This window comes from Cavia porcellus, unplaced genomic scaffold, assembly GCF_034190915.1.
Source record: "Cavia porcellus strain 051 isolate PalLab524CR breed Dunkin Hartley unplaced genomic scaffold, mCavPor4.1 scaffold_10, whole genome shotgun sequence".
Classification (NCBI taxonomy): domain Eukaryota; kingdom Metazoa; phylum Chordata; class Mammalia; order Rodentia; family Caviidae; genus Cavia; species Cavia porcellus.
Genome location: NW_026947493.1, coordinates 33,191,767 through 33,205,948, shown reverse-complemented (window position 1 = coordinate 33,205,948; position 14,182 = coordinate 33,191,767). Strand labels below are relative to the sequence as shown.

General features: G+C 40.3%; 2 protein-coding genes across 12 annotated transcripts in view; both read left to right on the top strand.

Annotated features, from left to right (window-relative positions):
• Sfmbt1 (Scm like with four mbt domains 1) overlaps positions 1 to 10,681 on the top strand; it is a 174,650-nt gene extending 163,969 nt beyond the window's left edge. For 5 of the 9 annotated variants that reach the window (XM_063257246.1, XM_063257250.1, XM_063257249.1 and 2 more), the window contains 4 exons: positions 1,921 to 2,099; positions 2,283 to 2,528; positions 3,406 to 3,534; positions 4,760 to 10,681. In XM_063257246.1, the coding sequence (XP_063113316.1) occupies positions 1,921 to 2,099; positions 2,283 to 2,528; positions 3,406 to 3,534; positions 4,760 to 4,900 (695 nt within the window). In that variant the 3' untranslated portion in view covers positions 4,901 to 10,681. The remainder of the gene's footprint in view (positions 1 to 1,920; positions 2,100 to 2,282; positions 2,529 to 3,405; positions 3,535 to 4,759) is intronic. The other 4 variants (XR_010050120.1, XR_010050122.1, XR_010050119.1 and 1 more) reach the window with 4 other exon arrangements.
• Stimate (STIM activating enhancer) overlaps positions 7,047 to 14,182 on the top strand; it is a 61,217-nt gene continuing 54,081 nt past the window's right edge. The window contains exon 1 of one of the 3 annotated variants that reach the window (XM_063257252.1): positions 7,047 to 7,149. Coding sequence is in view for 2 of the 3 variants with exons in the window: in XM_063257251.1 (XP_063113321.1) it covers positions 12,328 to 12,487 (160 nt within the window). In the remaining variant the exon portion in view is untranslated. Of the gene's footprint in view, positions 7,150 to 12,196; positions 12,488 to 14,182 lie in introns of those variants that run through there. The other 2 variants (XM_063257251.1, XM_013143917.3) reach the window with 2 other exon arrangements.

Sequence of the window (14,182 nt, the reverse complement as noted above, 5' to 3'; positions counted from 1 at the left end):
CCTATGACCATGTGAGGCTTTGGGGGCACATCTGCATATAAGCCATATAGTGAAATATGAAAATTAAAAACTTGTGCTCTTTGGATAATACCATTTAAAAAAATAGAAACGAAAGCCACAGTATGTGAAGAAATTATTTTTAATACATGTATCTAGTAAAGAGCTTATCTCCAGAGTGTATTAAGAATTCCCCTACTCAATAACAAAAAGGGAAGTTTTAAGATATGCCAGCAATAATGGCTTCACACTATTTTGAATATACTAAATATCTCTAAATTGTACACTTTAAAATGGTTGATTTTATGCTATGTGAGTTTCAACTAAATTAAAATTAAAGAAGCTGTATGTTTTGGAATTAGATAGTGGTAAAGACTGCAAGCATAAACCATTGAATTGTATACTTTAAACTGGTAAGTTTTATACGAACTATGATTTCAATAAAAATTTTTTTAAAAAGTATTTGAGGTGTAGCTCATGAGAAACAGGGAGTTTGCCTAGCCCTAACCCTAACCCAAGAGAGACTAGATTTTATCTTCAGCACCATAAAAGATAAACAAAACAGTTTCAAAACAATGAAAAAAAAACTTTCACATACATTTCATATACAAATGTCCAATAAGCACATGAAAACTGCACAGAATCATTAATGATTAGGGGAATACAACACTGCAGTGAGATTTGTAAGAACATGGATGGAGCTAGAGGACATTAGGATAAGTGAAGTAAGTCAAGCACAGAAAAGTGAATGCTACATGTTCTCATATGTGGAAGGTAAAGTTGATCTTATAAACATAGAAAATAAAATACAAGTCTTGGTATAAAAATAAAAATAGAAGAGTGGTTCTCAGAGCCTGGGAGGGTGAATGAAGAAAGGATTGTTAATGGGTACAAGAGTGCAGTTTGATAGAAGAGATAATATCTAATTGTTTTATAAACTATTCATATATTTCAAAATAGATACTAGAGAGGATTTGGAATATTCCCAACAAAAAAGAAATGGTAAGTGATTGAGATAACAGTTTAAGTTGATGAATGTAGATCTTTTACCTGTATCTGACCATTACACATTATATACATACATTGAAATGTCACATTGAATCCCATAAATATGTGTAATTGTTATGTGCCAATTAACAGTAAAAATGTACTTTTCAAAAACTGGACAAAAAAAGCACAGTGAAAAATAACCAAATACACCCACTAGATTGGCTAAAATGGAAGAGACCAACATTACTAATAATGGTTGGCACAGATAGGGAACAACTTGATGTCATACATTGCTGGTGGGCATGTGAATTTATACATCCAGTTAGGAAAGTTGGCAGTTTCTTTAAAAGTTAAACCTACATCTACCTTATCATACAGCAATTCCATTACTAGGCACTTACTCAAGGCAATGAAACATACCCATTAAAAGCCTTAAATAAGAATATTCATTGTAATTAAATTAATTGTATTAAAAGTGAAATAGTCTCGATGCTTAACAGGAAAAATAGATAAACTGGTATGTTCATATGATGGAATGCTAGTTGCTAACACAAAGGAATGAATTGCTCTTGTGTATGACAGGATAGATGACTCAAAAACATACTGTGAAAGTCATTTACAAAAAAGTACCTACTCTGTGATCCACAGATACAAAATTGATCTACAGTGTTGGAAATTAGAATAGTGGTGCTCCTGAAAGGGATCCTCAGAACTTTCTCTGTTGATAGAGATCCATTGGAGGAGGCTTATTCAGGTTTATGCATTTGTCAGTACTAATCAAATTGTACACTTTTCTGCTTATTGTACCATATGTATCATTTAAACTTCAAATACAATATTCCTGTTTTTTGCTGTGCTAGTCGAATCTCTTGCAGTTCTAACATATGCAACAATAATGAAACTACTTGATTTGTCTTTGTCATCCACATTTAGCCCACTACTATGGAAAGAAGAAAAACAAAAGAATTGGGAGGCCACCTGGTGGGCATAGTAACTTAGCTTGTGCGCTGAAAAAAGCCAATAAGAGAAGAAAGAGGCGGAAAAATGTGTTTGTTCATAAGAAGAAACGCTCCTCTACATCCGTTGACAATACTCCAGTGGGTTCCCCTCAGGTAGGAGATCTGTGATGCATCTGTCATGCGTAGGAGCCAAGTGACCACTGGCTTACGATAAGGCCACATGCAGAAGACCTGCTGGTCTCTCTAAATCAGTTCTTTGGCCAATAGATGATGGTTTTGTAGTCCAGTAACTGATTTGTCCTGAATTTTAAGGACACTTGCCTCCTTTTCCTCTAGGGAAGTGGGGTTGAAGACGAAGATGATGTAGATGAAGGGGACGATGATTCTCTGAGTGAGGGCAGTACGTCCGAGCAGCAGGATGAGTTACAGGAAGAGTCAGAAATGTCAGAGAAAAAGTCATGTTCCTCCTCTCCTACCCAAAGTGAGATGTCTTCCTCACAGCTCCCAGACAGAGAAAGGAGGAAAAGGGAGCTTCACACTTTGTCATTTTCTGATGACGAAAATAAACCTCCTTCACCAAAGGTACCCTTTTAAAAAGTGTCTATCTGTCCTCCTCACTGCCTGCTTTCTGTTGTTTTCCTCTATGATCTGGTATTCCATTTCTTCCAAAGAATTTCTAGAGTCTCTCTTAAAAAGGTAGTGATGATATTGCTAGTTTATTTGTAGTCTGCCATTTATTATAGGGAAAATACTTTTATAATATGCATGCTTTTGGTTTGTTTGTTTGGTACCAGGGATTGAACTCACAACCTTGTACTTGCCAGGCAGGCACTTGTGCCACTGAGCTATGAGGCACAATATGCAAGGAACAACTAGGAGGTTTAAAAGTTATTGTTAATCTTTTTGTCAGGCCTGGTGACACATGCCTATAGTCTCAGCACTCAGGAGGCTGAGCCACAAGGATCATCACAAGTTAAAGGCTAGTTTGAATTACATAGTGATACCCTCTCTTCAAAACAAAACAAAACATGCTTTTCTCTGTTAAATTATCTAAATTATTTTACTGAAACTTGGTAATGAACTCTTCTTTAGTGGTATTTTGTGTTGTAAAAGTCAATTTAAAATAAAATTTGTTCCACTGGTGTGCTGACACATGCCTGTAATCCTAGGCTAAATGGAGGGAGGATCACTGTAGTTTGAGGCCAGCCTGGGTACACAAAGAGTTCAAGTCCAGTCTGGACTACACAGTGAGACCTTATCTCAAAATAAATAAAATTTGTATTATAATTTTCTCAAGTACTATACTAATGCCTGTGGGACTTTACCATGTTTGCTGGGAGAAGTCATGTCGTAAGATCACTTTAGATTTTGGGTTGAAGGATTATAAATTTAAATAGACTTGTTTTGAAAGAGTAAAATAGCTCTTACATCATTTGGTCTGGTTTTGTTGGGAATGAAGGAAATAAGGATTGAAGTTGCTGAAAGACTTCATCTGGACAGTAACCCTCTGAAATGGAGTGTGGCAGATGTGGTGCGGTTCATCAGAACCACTGACTGCGCTCCGCTGGCAAGAATATTCCTAGACCAGGTAATCACAGATACCGTCACCTAAAACAATAATGCCGTTTAGCAAACAACTGCGCATGTAATGTCCACAGTTTATTTACAACTTGCAGGAAAATATTTTAATCTAAAAGAAACACATTGTTTCAGTTCTCTTTTTAGGAGAGAAAAGACAGTAAAAAATTGTTTACCAGACTTCATTGTTGAAACAGGTTATCATTTTTCCATTTTTTTCTAAGAACTTGATTCTATCCCCTCAATATTAGGTAGTTTAAAATCAAACTTGCCTTTCTTAACTGACCTCATCTTTTTGAAAATAATTTGCTTATTTTTTTAAAATATTGGCATTTGTCATACATCAAGCTCTAGCATGGTAACCAGTTTTAAGGCAAGCTGGGTGTGTTGGGGAAACCTGCAATCCCAGCATTTGGGTGCCTAAGGCAGGAGGGTTGCTGTAAGTTTGAGGCCAGCCTGCGCTACAAAGTGAGTTCCAGGTCAGCCTGAACTGCATGGTGGGACCCTGTCTGTCTTTGTCTCTGTCTCTCTCTGTCTCTCTCTCTCTGTCTCCTGTCTGTCTGTCTGTCTGTCTGTCTGTCTGTCTCTCTCTCTCTCTGTCTCTCTGTCTCTCTCTCTCACACACACACACACACACACACACAGAGGTAGACTTGCTGTAGTACTAACAGTGGTGGACAGATAATGTAGCTCAGTGATCTGTTACTTACCTTGCATGTACATGATCCTGGGTTTGATCTCCAGCACTGGGAAGAAAACAGTCAGTGACCCTAAATAAATATTGAAATTTGTTTTGGTAATTGAAGGGTGTTCAAAACTGAACATCTTTGAAGATTTTAACTGGTTTTTACAAATGTTATAAGAGCCTTAAAGTTTATAGTTAATATTTTGTTTCAGACTTTGGCCCCTCTAAAAAGATGTTATTTTGCACAGTTACCTGGCAGTTACAGGGTTCACTAGCTTACTGAATTTTGCTGAACAGAGGCTTGAAGAATAGATTCTCATTCTTGGTAAAATTTATTAATCAGCTCTAAAAGTTCCTTAGGGTGTAGGATTGAAGAGCCACCAGAAAGAAAATGTGTGACATTTATTTAAAGGGAAAGTGAAGGACTTTGTTGCTTTGGACCGTGAAGGACAGGGACATTGATTTTGACAGACAAAATAAATGGGGACTGTCATGATCAAGCTGCTACTCACATGCATGTCATACGTAATTTGCGTTTATCCCTTAACAGGAAATTGATGGTCAGGCCCTGTTGCTCCTTACCCTTCCTACCGTTCAAGAGTGCATGGACTTAAAATTAGGCCCTGCCATCAAGCTTTGCCATCACATAGAAAGGATCAAGTTTGCTTTTTATGAGCAGTTTGCCAACTGAGAAGGACAACCAAAGTGAGCTGGACCTTTGAAGCACAAATGCAGCCAATCTCTTACCCTGTTCTCTAAGTGGAGCTGAGTAATCCTGGGGCTCTGGACCCTGCAGGTGTCGGCTTGCTCTCTTTGCACTTTCAGGGAAGGAGGACCCACACCGAGGAAGCAAAAAACGGCACAAAAGTGGCTCTCCTGCCAGTGGAAATGTGGACATCTCATATTGCAGTTTTTAAAAAATAAAGGCTGTGAAGAAAAAGAAGAAGAGTAAGCATTTCCAGTGGTGTGGACTGAAAACAAAGAATAATCTAGGTGACTGGATAGCACCTTTTTAGTTTCCTTTTCATCCTGTTTCTTCCCACTGTAGACTGAACTTTGTTCTCTGCTTTCTTTTCTTTTCTTTTTTTTGAAAGAGAAGACATAGCTTTAATTCAGCACTGATTTGTAACTGTGCCTAAGGCACATCAGTGCTTCACTGTCATTGTGTTTTTAAGCATTTTAAAATTAAAAGAGTTCATTTTGGGGATAATTATGTGGCTCCAAGGTTTTGAATGTATAGTCATACTTTGATCCATTTTAGAATCTATTCTAAAAGTTCCTTTGTTTACTACCTCTGTTGATAATTGAGCTTATGGCTGTGAATGAGGTTTTTGTATGATGCCATTTTTAAGCTAGTGAACACTAAAACTATGACAGAAGTTGAAGGGCAGAAAAACACTATTTGCCCTCTTAAGAACACTATGTTGGCATTTAAACCAGTTCCTCAACAGGCCTGATCTAAGAACCCTACTGTCGTGGTTCTCCATTGACCCAGCTCCAGCTACCTGTGTCAAGTAGCCTCATGAAGATTGTTAGTATTTTAGTTTGATTACTCTGGCCTTTTTAGTCTCAGAGGACTTAAGTAGCTTTTATTTTGTGTTTACTTTCTCTAGAGTTGTTTGTCTACCTCTGTTTCATTTTTGCAGTCCTTACTTCTTGTGAAAATAGTAGGTATCCCTTTGGATCCAGTGTAAAGAAAGGTCATTTCTCTGTTATCATAGTACTCAGGAGGCTGAGGCAGGAAGATTGCCATGAGTTCAGGGCCATCTAGACCCCATCTTGAAAAAAAGAAAAGAGCCAGCTACCCTATTGCTTCTGCTTTTTAGATGAGCAGCAGAGAGTATAGAGTTTGGTGGTAAAACAGCGTGTAGTTTCTGCAGCACTTTCCTCAGTAGCAGAGTAAAATTGGGAATGGCTAAGGAGTCGGGAAACCCCTTTGCCCAGCCTCATTTATGCTTTTCTTCAATTACCTTTAAATTGAATGTGATCTGTAGATTGAAGTCCCACTTGATAACTCAGTGTCCTTTTTGGTGTTTAATTCACCTTAAATTAACATGAAACTTCAGGCAAATTTTCACTTTTATGATTTTGTTGCCAACTATTAGAAAATAATAGCACTTATTACTGTTCTGGGCAGGAATGAGAAAAGACCTACACAGATTGCCTCCTTCACCTGGTTTACTTATTTATTTACTTTTGCATTATTTTAGTCACTTGCAAATTTATAACCTAATCTTTTCCAGAACTGAAACTGTTTTAAAACTGCAAACTGGGTAAATTCCAAACAACTATACAAATATAAGGTAATACTACTACAAATTTAAACTGATTGTGTTTCCATTTCTCTCCTCAAACTCCACTTGTTTTTATGAACACTGGCAAGTAATCTATAGTGTGGATGCTTTCTTTATTAGATAAACCACTTTGACTCAAGCCTTCCAACCAAATCATAAAGCATTAATTCTGCTTGGGTTAATGCCGGCTGTCTTTGAAAATAGGCTTCATTTGAGTAAAAGCATATTTGAACATACTGAAAGATCCAGTTTTTAAAATTTGGTTAATTTTTTTATCTGCGGAAGAAACATATAGGATGCTGGAGAACAGTCAGCATCAAGCAGGTGGACTTGGGATGGTGACATCGTGTTTAGGAAGTTTCCCAACAGCTTAGCAGTCAAGGCATTAAAGCAAAAGAGGGTCCCTTGAGGAAGAGCAATGGAACACAAAAGTTCCAGAATTAATGTTTAGAGTCCCATATTGCATTCTTGTTTAGGAAAGTGAAATTTACAAAATGTAATAATAGTATTGAATGTTATTTTGTCTCTCTTCTTGACTTCTTCAGACACCAGCATTTAGAACCACCTCCCTTGACAGATGAGGGGCTGGAGCCCCTGATAGTTGAAGTACATGGTCTCTAACCTGTGTGGGGTCGGAGCATAACAGGTTGGTTTATCTCTACCATGATTAGTTAAGCCGTTTCCTTCTAGAGAAAAACTGGCTTTAAACTGCACATGTGAGTGGGGTTTCCCTTAATATTTGCTGTATTCATCTGCTAGGATACATTTTTTTGGACAGTTGTATTAAAGAAAAACTATATTCTCCCTTCCCCTTCTTCCAGATATTATATATTAAAGGATAATTGTTTGGAAATGTGGCACAGGGCATTTTTTTTAAAGCACAAATTTTCAATGCTGTTTACCTCATAGAGCCACTGGGAGTAGGAACAGTGATAGCCCATTTATTGTGATGCAAAACAGATGTTAAACCTGATAATAGTTTACTGTGTTGGAGTAAATGCTTATGTATTACACACACACACACACACACACACACACACACACACACACACGGATGAACTTTGTGTTTTAGAGACATACTCTTAAATTTATGAGAGGTACATTAGTAAGGAGCTACATTTATCTGGATTTTACCTTTAATTGGTCTCATAGCTGTCTGAGATCAGGATTTTCATGATCCATTTTTACCTTGGATTAACAGGCTTAAAAACAGGTTAATGGACTGGATCATCCTCCTGGACTTGAGAAGTTAGACAGCCAATAGACTTTTACCACTAGGTTAGCGTATAAGGGAGACCTTTTATTGCACATGCAGATTTGCTCTGGGCTTTTTCCTATAGTTTGTGGGCTTTTGAGGACCATGCTGTTTTCCTTTGTGAACATCTTCCTTCTTATTTGAGCAGAATTTGAAATGACTAATGCAAGAAATGCATTAGTAGGGATTTCTAATCCCATCTTTAGTTTTCCTTTAGGAATATTGGTAGCTATTAGGATCTACAAAATAGAACCTTAGGTCAAGGAAAGATAATCACAAAACACTGGAAATGATATTGGTAAATATGTATTGAATTACAATAGAGGAACACATAGAAAACAGTCAGAATTTGGCCTTCATATGTCTTCTCTCCTGTAAGTAAAATTATTGTCACTGTGAGAGAAAGGGCATTAGACCAAAGTTTTCTGAGGATTTGAATACATTTTATTTGCTCTCTAGTATGAATTCAGTAACTAATGTAGTACCTGAATACAATTTAAAAGTTCTAGGAGGCCTTAGGTAGAATAGGGTTCAGAACTATTTCTCCTTTTCAAATCAACAACTCTTCAGGGGACACACAGAAAATAGGTAATCTAGATGAGGACTTGTGAAAAGTGTCACTGGCATTTATGTTTACTTACCTGTCACCAAGGTCTTATTTGCTGGTTTGATTTATTCCCATGGAAGTTCTAAAAGAGTTGTTAGCCTCAAGCCTTCAATTTGAACTCTGGTTCCTGCACTGGAGATGTTCTCTGTGTGGGCATATGCATGCACACAATTTCAAGTGTTCTGTGTTAGCAGTAGGATGTAAAGGCCTTATCATGAAGGAGGCATCACCAACAGATATGAAATGTAAATCTTAGTGCAGACCAATTGTTCCCTTTTTAAATTTGAATGTCTTTAGTCCTGCGTCTACTATAAGTAACCATGTATCACAGGTATGCTGCTGGCTCAGAAACTATTTGACAGCCTCCTACAAAATCAAAAAGAAACATCAGTTTCCTGTCATTATAATTCTTTCTTGACTTTATTACTGTAAATGTTTAACTAGTGAATTCTGATGATTCCCTTGTATGAGAATGTGTATGCTTTGGAAATCTGAATTTATCTAAATCAGCTACCTGTTAGAATTGGAGTTTTGGTGTAAGAGTTTTAAATTTGAAGGCCAGTCCAAATTGGTCTGGTTTCAAGCCCTCTTACTTAAGATGTTTCATTAGTGCTTGTTTCAGACCATACTGGTGGCCTTGTTTCTAGGGGAGTCTTTCAGAGGTATAGGAGGTAGTGTGCATTACAGTGCAGTGCAGATTTGTTTTCTTGGATATGGAGTTTAAGAAGCAGATGTTCACAGGATCCAGAAAAACTAGGAGTGAAGAGTTGAGGATAGAGAGAAGTAGACCTAAAACTTGCCCCTTATGCTGACCGGTCTGTCCTGGTACTGTGGCCTATCACAAAGGACTGTGAGGAAAGGGAACCATACAAGGCAGAACGTGCTAAGCATGTCCCTACACCAGCAGTAAAGTGTAGACCTGTGCCCTAGGGGGCAAAGGATGATGACTAGTGAAATGGTGCCACCATGGCTGATGGGGATTGGCATGCTTGTTCACGGGATGTGTGGAAATTCAAGTCTTAAGGGTTTCTTTACATGGTTCATTCAGTCAGACCCCAAGCCTAGCTTGGCAGAAGGGCGGTAGTCAGATTATGTTAAGTGGATAGGCTTGTGGTGAAAATCAAGTCACAAAGCAGAAGACTTAGGGAGATTATAAAACTTGGTAAAGTTAATGCTGGACAGGTCTTAGCTCGTTTTGCACAGATCTCTGAGAAACATACTTTGAACATTTCTTTTGAGATTTTAAGTGCTTATTTCTTTTCCCTTCCCTTCCTGTTTTGGTTGAATATTCTCTAACGACAATCAGAGGCCTGCCAGGGAAGGACTCCTGGCTGGTTCCAGCACTGTCCTTAGGCCTCTTTCTAGTAGTAACTTGTTGGAACTGATGCACTTTGTTTAATGTATTTTGCCTTTTTTTTAAAGTTGCTTGTTTGGAGTGAAATGAAATGAAATGCTTATTACGTTGTATCTTTCCTGCTTGTTCTTCTTTTCTCTTAATTTCAAAGTTACCCATTGAAGATAAAATACTCTTAAGCAGAAATATATACATGAATACCTATAAAATAACTCCCATCATTTGATGGCATAACATCAAAGGATTAAAAACAGAACACTATTTTGGACAGATCTGCGTGTTTTCTTTACTTTTCATAAATAACTTTTATAAACTTGAAGAGAAACTTTAACGTCATTTTGCAGATTTGACAGGAGGGCATTTTGCCAGACTATACTCTTCAAAACTCCAGGCCAGGGGGTGGGGGCAGGCCTGGGGGAATTATTTCTAAATACAGGAGAATATTCCTTTCTACTTTAATAAAATTACATAATTCTCTGCCCCTCTCATCCTTTCTCTCTCTGGATTTAGATACTTTTTCATTTCAGCTCAGGAAAGGTAGGAACAGCAGAATCCTCCACAGTGACCTTGCTCCTGCCACTGAGGATTCTGCCCTTTAACTCTAAAGGTGATTCTTGTTCTCTGTGGGCCTTAAGGATGCTTCTACATCTGGATGTGCAAACTTGGCCTTGTCTGGAACTTCATTTTTCAGCCCACTGTGCAGTTTTCCTTGAGCTATCTGTGTCTTCAAGCAACTCAGAGTCTTCTTATTCCCAGTCACAATCTCCTTCTGCTTTAAGACATGTCCTCTGGTTTGGTTCTCTCTGAGAACCACATAAGATCTCTCTTGGTCTTGAAAACAGTAGTCTAATCTTCTTTTATCCATTTATTTTCTTAAACTGATTTTCTGTATTTGCCAATGATCAATATTTGTGTAGAGTTTTAAAATTTATAAATTAAACTTCAACTTAATTTAAAAAGTATTTTGTTGTATGTTATCTGTGCTGGACGTTGTGTTGGATTCATAAATGAGTAAAAACCAGTTCTTGTCTTCAGAAGGCTCACATTTGGCTGTACAAGCCACGTAGATAGGTGTGTGACTTAGCACTTGGGCAAGTTACAGCAGACCACCACGCCCAAGGGAACGAGGGAGCACAAAAGGCGGTCAGGTGGGCACTCAAGCGTAAGCAGCAGTTTGCAGAGCAGAGCAAAGCTACCATGCTATGTAGAGACACAGAGGTGAAAAGTGTATTATAAGACAAAGACTGGAAAATATTACTGTTGTCTGGATAATCAGGTAAATATTCCTGTCAACTAAGAAACTTTTTAGATACCATTTAATCCTCATATAATTGGAATTTCTTGAAGATATTTTATGGGTGAAAAAAATCCCTGGATGTAGTATTTACTGTTCAACAAAAGTAGCCAGGCTTGAGCTGTGTTTACGGTGACATACAGCAGGAAGGACAGGTGTTCTGGAGCAGCAAGAGATATGTGGACAGAAGTCAGAGGAGACTAGCATCCCTGACACAGCCAGAAAACAGGTTCCAACCAGTCAGGTGGAGGTTAACATATTCCCCAAAGCTAGAATCACCCAACTGGGCTGCCCCATGCTGCCTGATTGACAGTCATGTGTGTCGGGGGGTTCAGAGCACCTCTGGGAGCCAGACTTAGGAATTACAGCCTCTGTCCTAAACATGTTAGTGTGTTGCAAGGGACATTGAGACTGGCAAAACCAATCATTTGCTTTTTTACCAATCACATTCAACATAAAGTTTTACCCCCTAAGTGAACAAAGTGAGGACTTGTGTACACTGACTTTTCAATCTAAATTCAGTATATTTCTAAATGAAACTATTAAGTTCAAGTCACTATTTAAATTATACTTTGGGGAGCCAGCCATAGTCACCCATCTGTAGTGCCAGCTACTCTAGAGGATGAGGCAGGATTTCTTGAGCTGAGTTTCAGTTTAGCCTACACAACACAACATCCCATGTCATAAAAAGGAAGGGGGCGTAATTCGGGGCTTTGCTTAATGACTTGAATTCCATCTTTGGGCCAGGGAAGTAGAAGGACACCGAATATCTAGTTTGGAAGGAAGACACCTGTGCTCTCTTGTATTCCTCAACCATCTGCTCAGAATAATCAGCTGCAGTTTATTGGAGCGCACTCCTGAAGTGCCAAATTGGAATCTCCGAGGATGAAATCCAAGCATGTTTTTAATAAATTCACCTGGATGCAAGGAATTTAGCTTGGCGGCAAAAAAATTTAGCCACCGAAAAATTTAGCCACAGATATCCTTGCTACTGTCTTCCTGACCTCTGGAGCTCGAGGTCCCCGCGGTGGACACTCTGCTCTGAGAAGCCCCAGACTCACCTGGTCTGGCTACTTACAAACCGAGACCCACGGCCCTGCCCACTCGCCTTGGCCAGAGTCCCGCCCCTCAGGGAAAGGCAGGGCCCGCCCCCATGCCGGGCCGGGCCAATCGGGCCCTGTGATCTCAGACGTCGGCTTACGCGCGGCGCGGAGTCGGCCGCCCGCAGAATCACTAGCCCAGCGTTTGGCGGCGCGGCCCCGGCAGCAGTGAGGCCGGGCGGGCCGGCGCCCCGCGCCCTCGGGTCAGGCCGCCATGCAGAGCCCCGCAGGGAACTCGAGCCGCGGACTGACGGGCAGGCCGCCCTCTACGGTCGCCTCTGGACCGGGCCGCTGCGAGAGCGGCGCACTCATGCACAGTTTCGGCATCTTCCTGCAAGGGCTGCTCGGTGTCGTGGCCTTCAGCACGTTGATGCGTGAGTCCCGGACCCCAACCCCTCCTCGGGCCCTGCGCTGAGAGCCCTCCACCCCACCCCACCCCGCCCCGGGCACCCTACTGCCCAAAAAGGTCAGGCGTGGGCACGTAGGCCCTTTGCCAAGACGCCTTCCCCCCGCGAGCTCAGGCTGGACATTTCCAGACTACAGATCGCCCAGGTCCCTAACCCCAAACGTCCTGAGTCGGGAGGAACCCTCCCCTTGCCACCTTACACGTCTGTCTTCTGAGGTACCAGTCTAAAACTCGCCCCCTTCCCACGTTTTCATCACAAGTTAAGGTTAACCCGCGTAACAGCCTGGAGCTATGATCCCCGGGGGTGGCAACCCTCTAACCCCTCTCAAAGGTTTCTCTTTAGTCTTTCCCTTTGCGCTTTGAACTCACATCCCTATATGTCTGATGCTGAGGGTTTTATTTGTTTGTTTTTGGGGTTGTTTTTTTTTTTTTTTTTTTTTTTTTTGCACTTTTAAAAGATTTGCATTTTCTGTTCTCATTTGAGTCTTGCTGTCTTGCATCCCTTGTGGTTCCTGAAGTGTGTTAGATTCCCGCATCCAGAACCACTAGCGCCAGCCCTTGGCCTTTTTCTCCCCTTGGTCATGGCAAGATACGACCGGACTGCCCTCTCCCCACACCTTCCCCCCAACTTTTTCCCCAGCAGGACCACCTGTTCCATCTTTGTCTCAAGTTGACCTTAAGTTGCATCTCAAGATTTCCCTGGTTGTTCCCTTTCCCAACCTTTTATTATGCATATGTTAAGTTTTCTTTCTTTGCATGAAACTCAGGCAAACTAATGATTTGTTGGAGAAGGAGGCCCAGAAGATCATGAGAGGTCTCAGAGTCCCTGTGCAGTAACCAGGGGCACTTCTTTGGGAGTTTCCTAATGAGAAGTAGTCCCAGAAGGCTCTTGTTGCCCGGTGTGCCAGAGCGGGGTCGGAGTAGGGTTTGGTGGAGATGTTGTTTTCTTAATGCACATCTTTCTTATTAAAGTAACTGAAAGCTTAGTGTAGCATATGGGCTTAGGAGTACCCTGTGATTGTGTTTTGGGTGAAGATAAGGCTATAACTATCTGTACATAAGCATTAATTCCAGAATGACTTGTTCTCAAAACTTTCCTGCTGTACTCTCTGGGCAGAGCAGGGAGTTCCAGCACCTCAGTTGGCCTTAGGACTCAGACAGCTGTGTGCAGGTATCTTGTAAGGTCTCATTACGGTACTTGTTTATAATAAGTGTTTGTGGAAGTGAACTTTCTGAGGCTTTAGGTTTCCCTGGAGGGATGACACTGCTTTCTAATTTTCTGGCCTTGCTAAATCCTGCAACAAATGCCCAACTGTAGTGTTTGCTACCTTTTCTTCGCTTTTTAGTCTCTACTTACCTTGCTACCTTCTCTGCTCTAAAAAATATTCACATTCCCACAACAATTTTTGACAACTTAGCCAAATTCACTTACTGATTTGAGAGTAGGTAGTGTGTGTGTGTATGAAAAGACATTGTGAGTACAGCCTTTCTTTTCTCCTGCTTTCCTCACCTCTAACCAGCCTTCCTTTCTCCTGAAAGAACCATAGATTTAATTTGGGAGGCAGGGGTGCTAGAAATGAACTCAAGGCCTCACACGTGTTGGTTAGCTCTCTACCACTAGGCTGTATTCTCAGCCCTGGTTGAATTTTTATTTTCTCCCTTG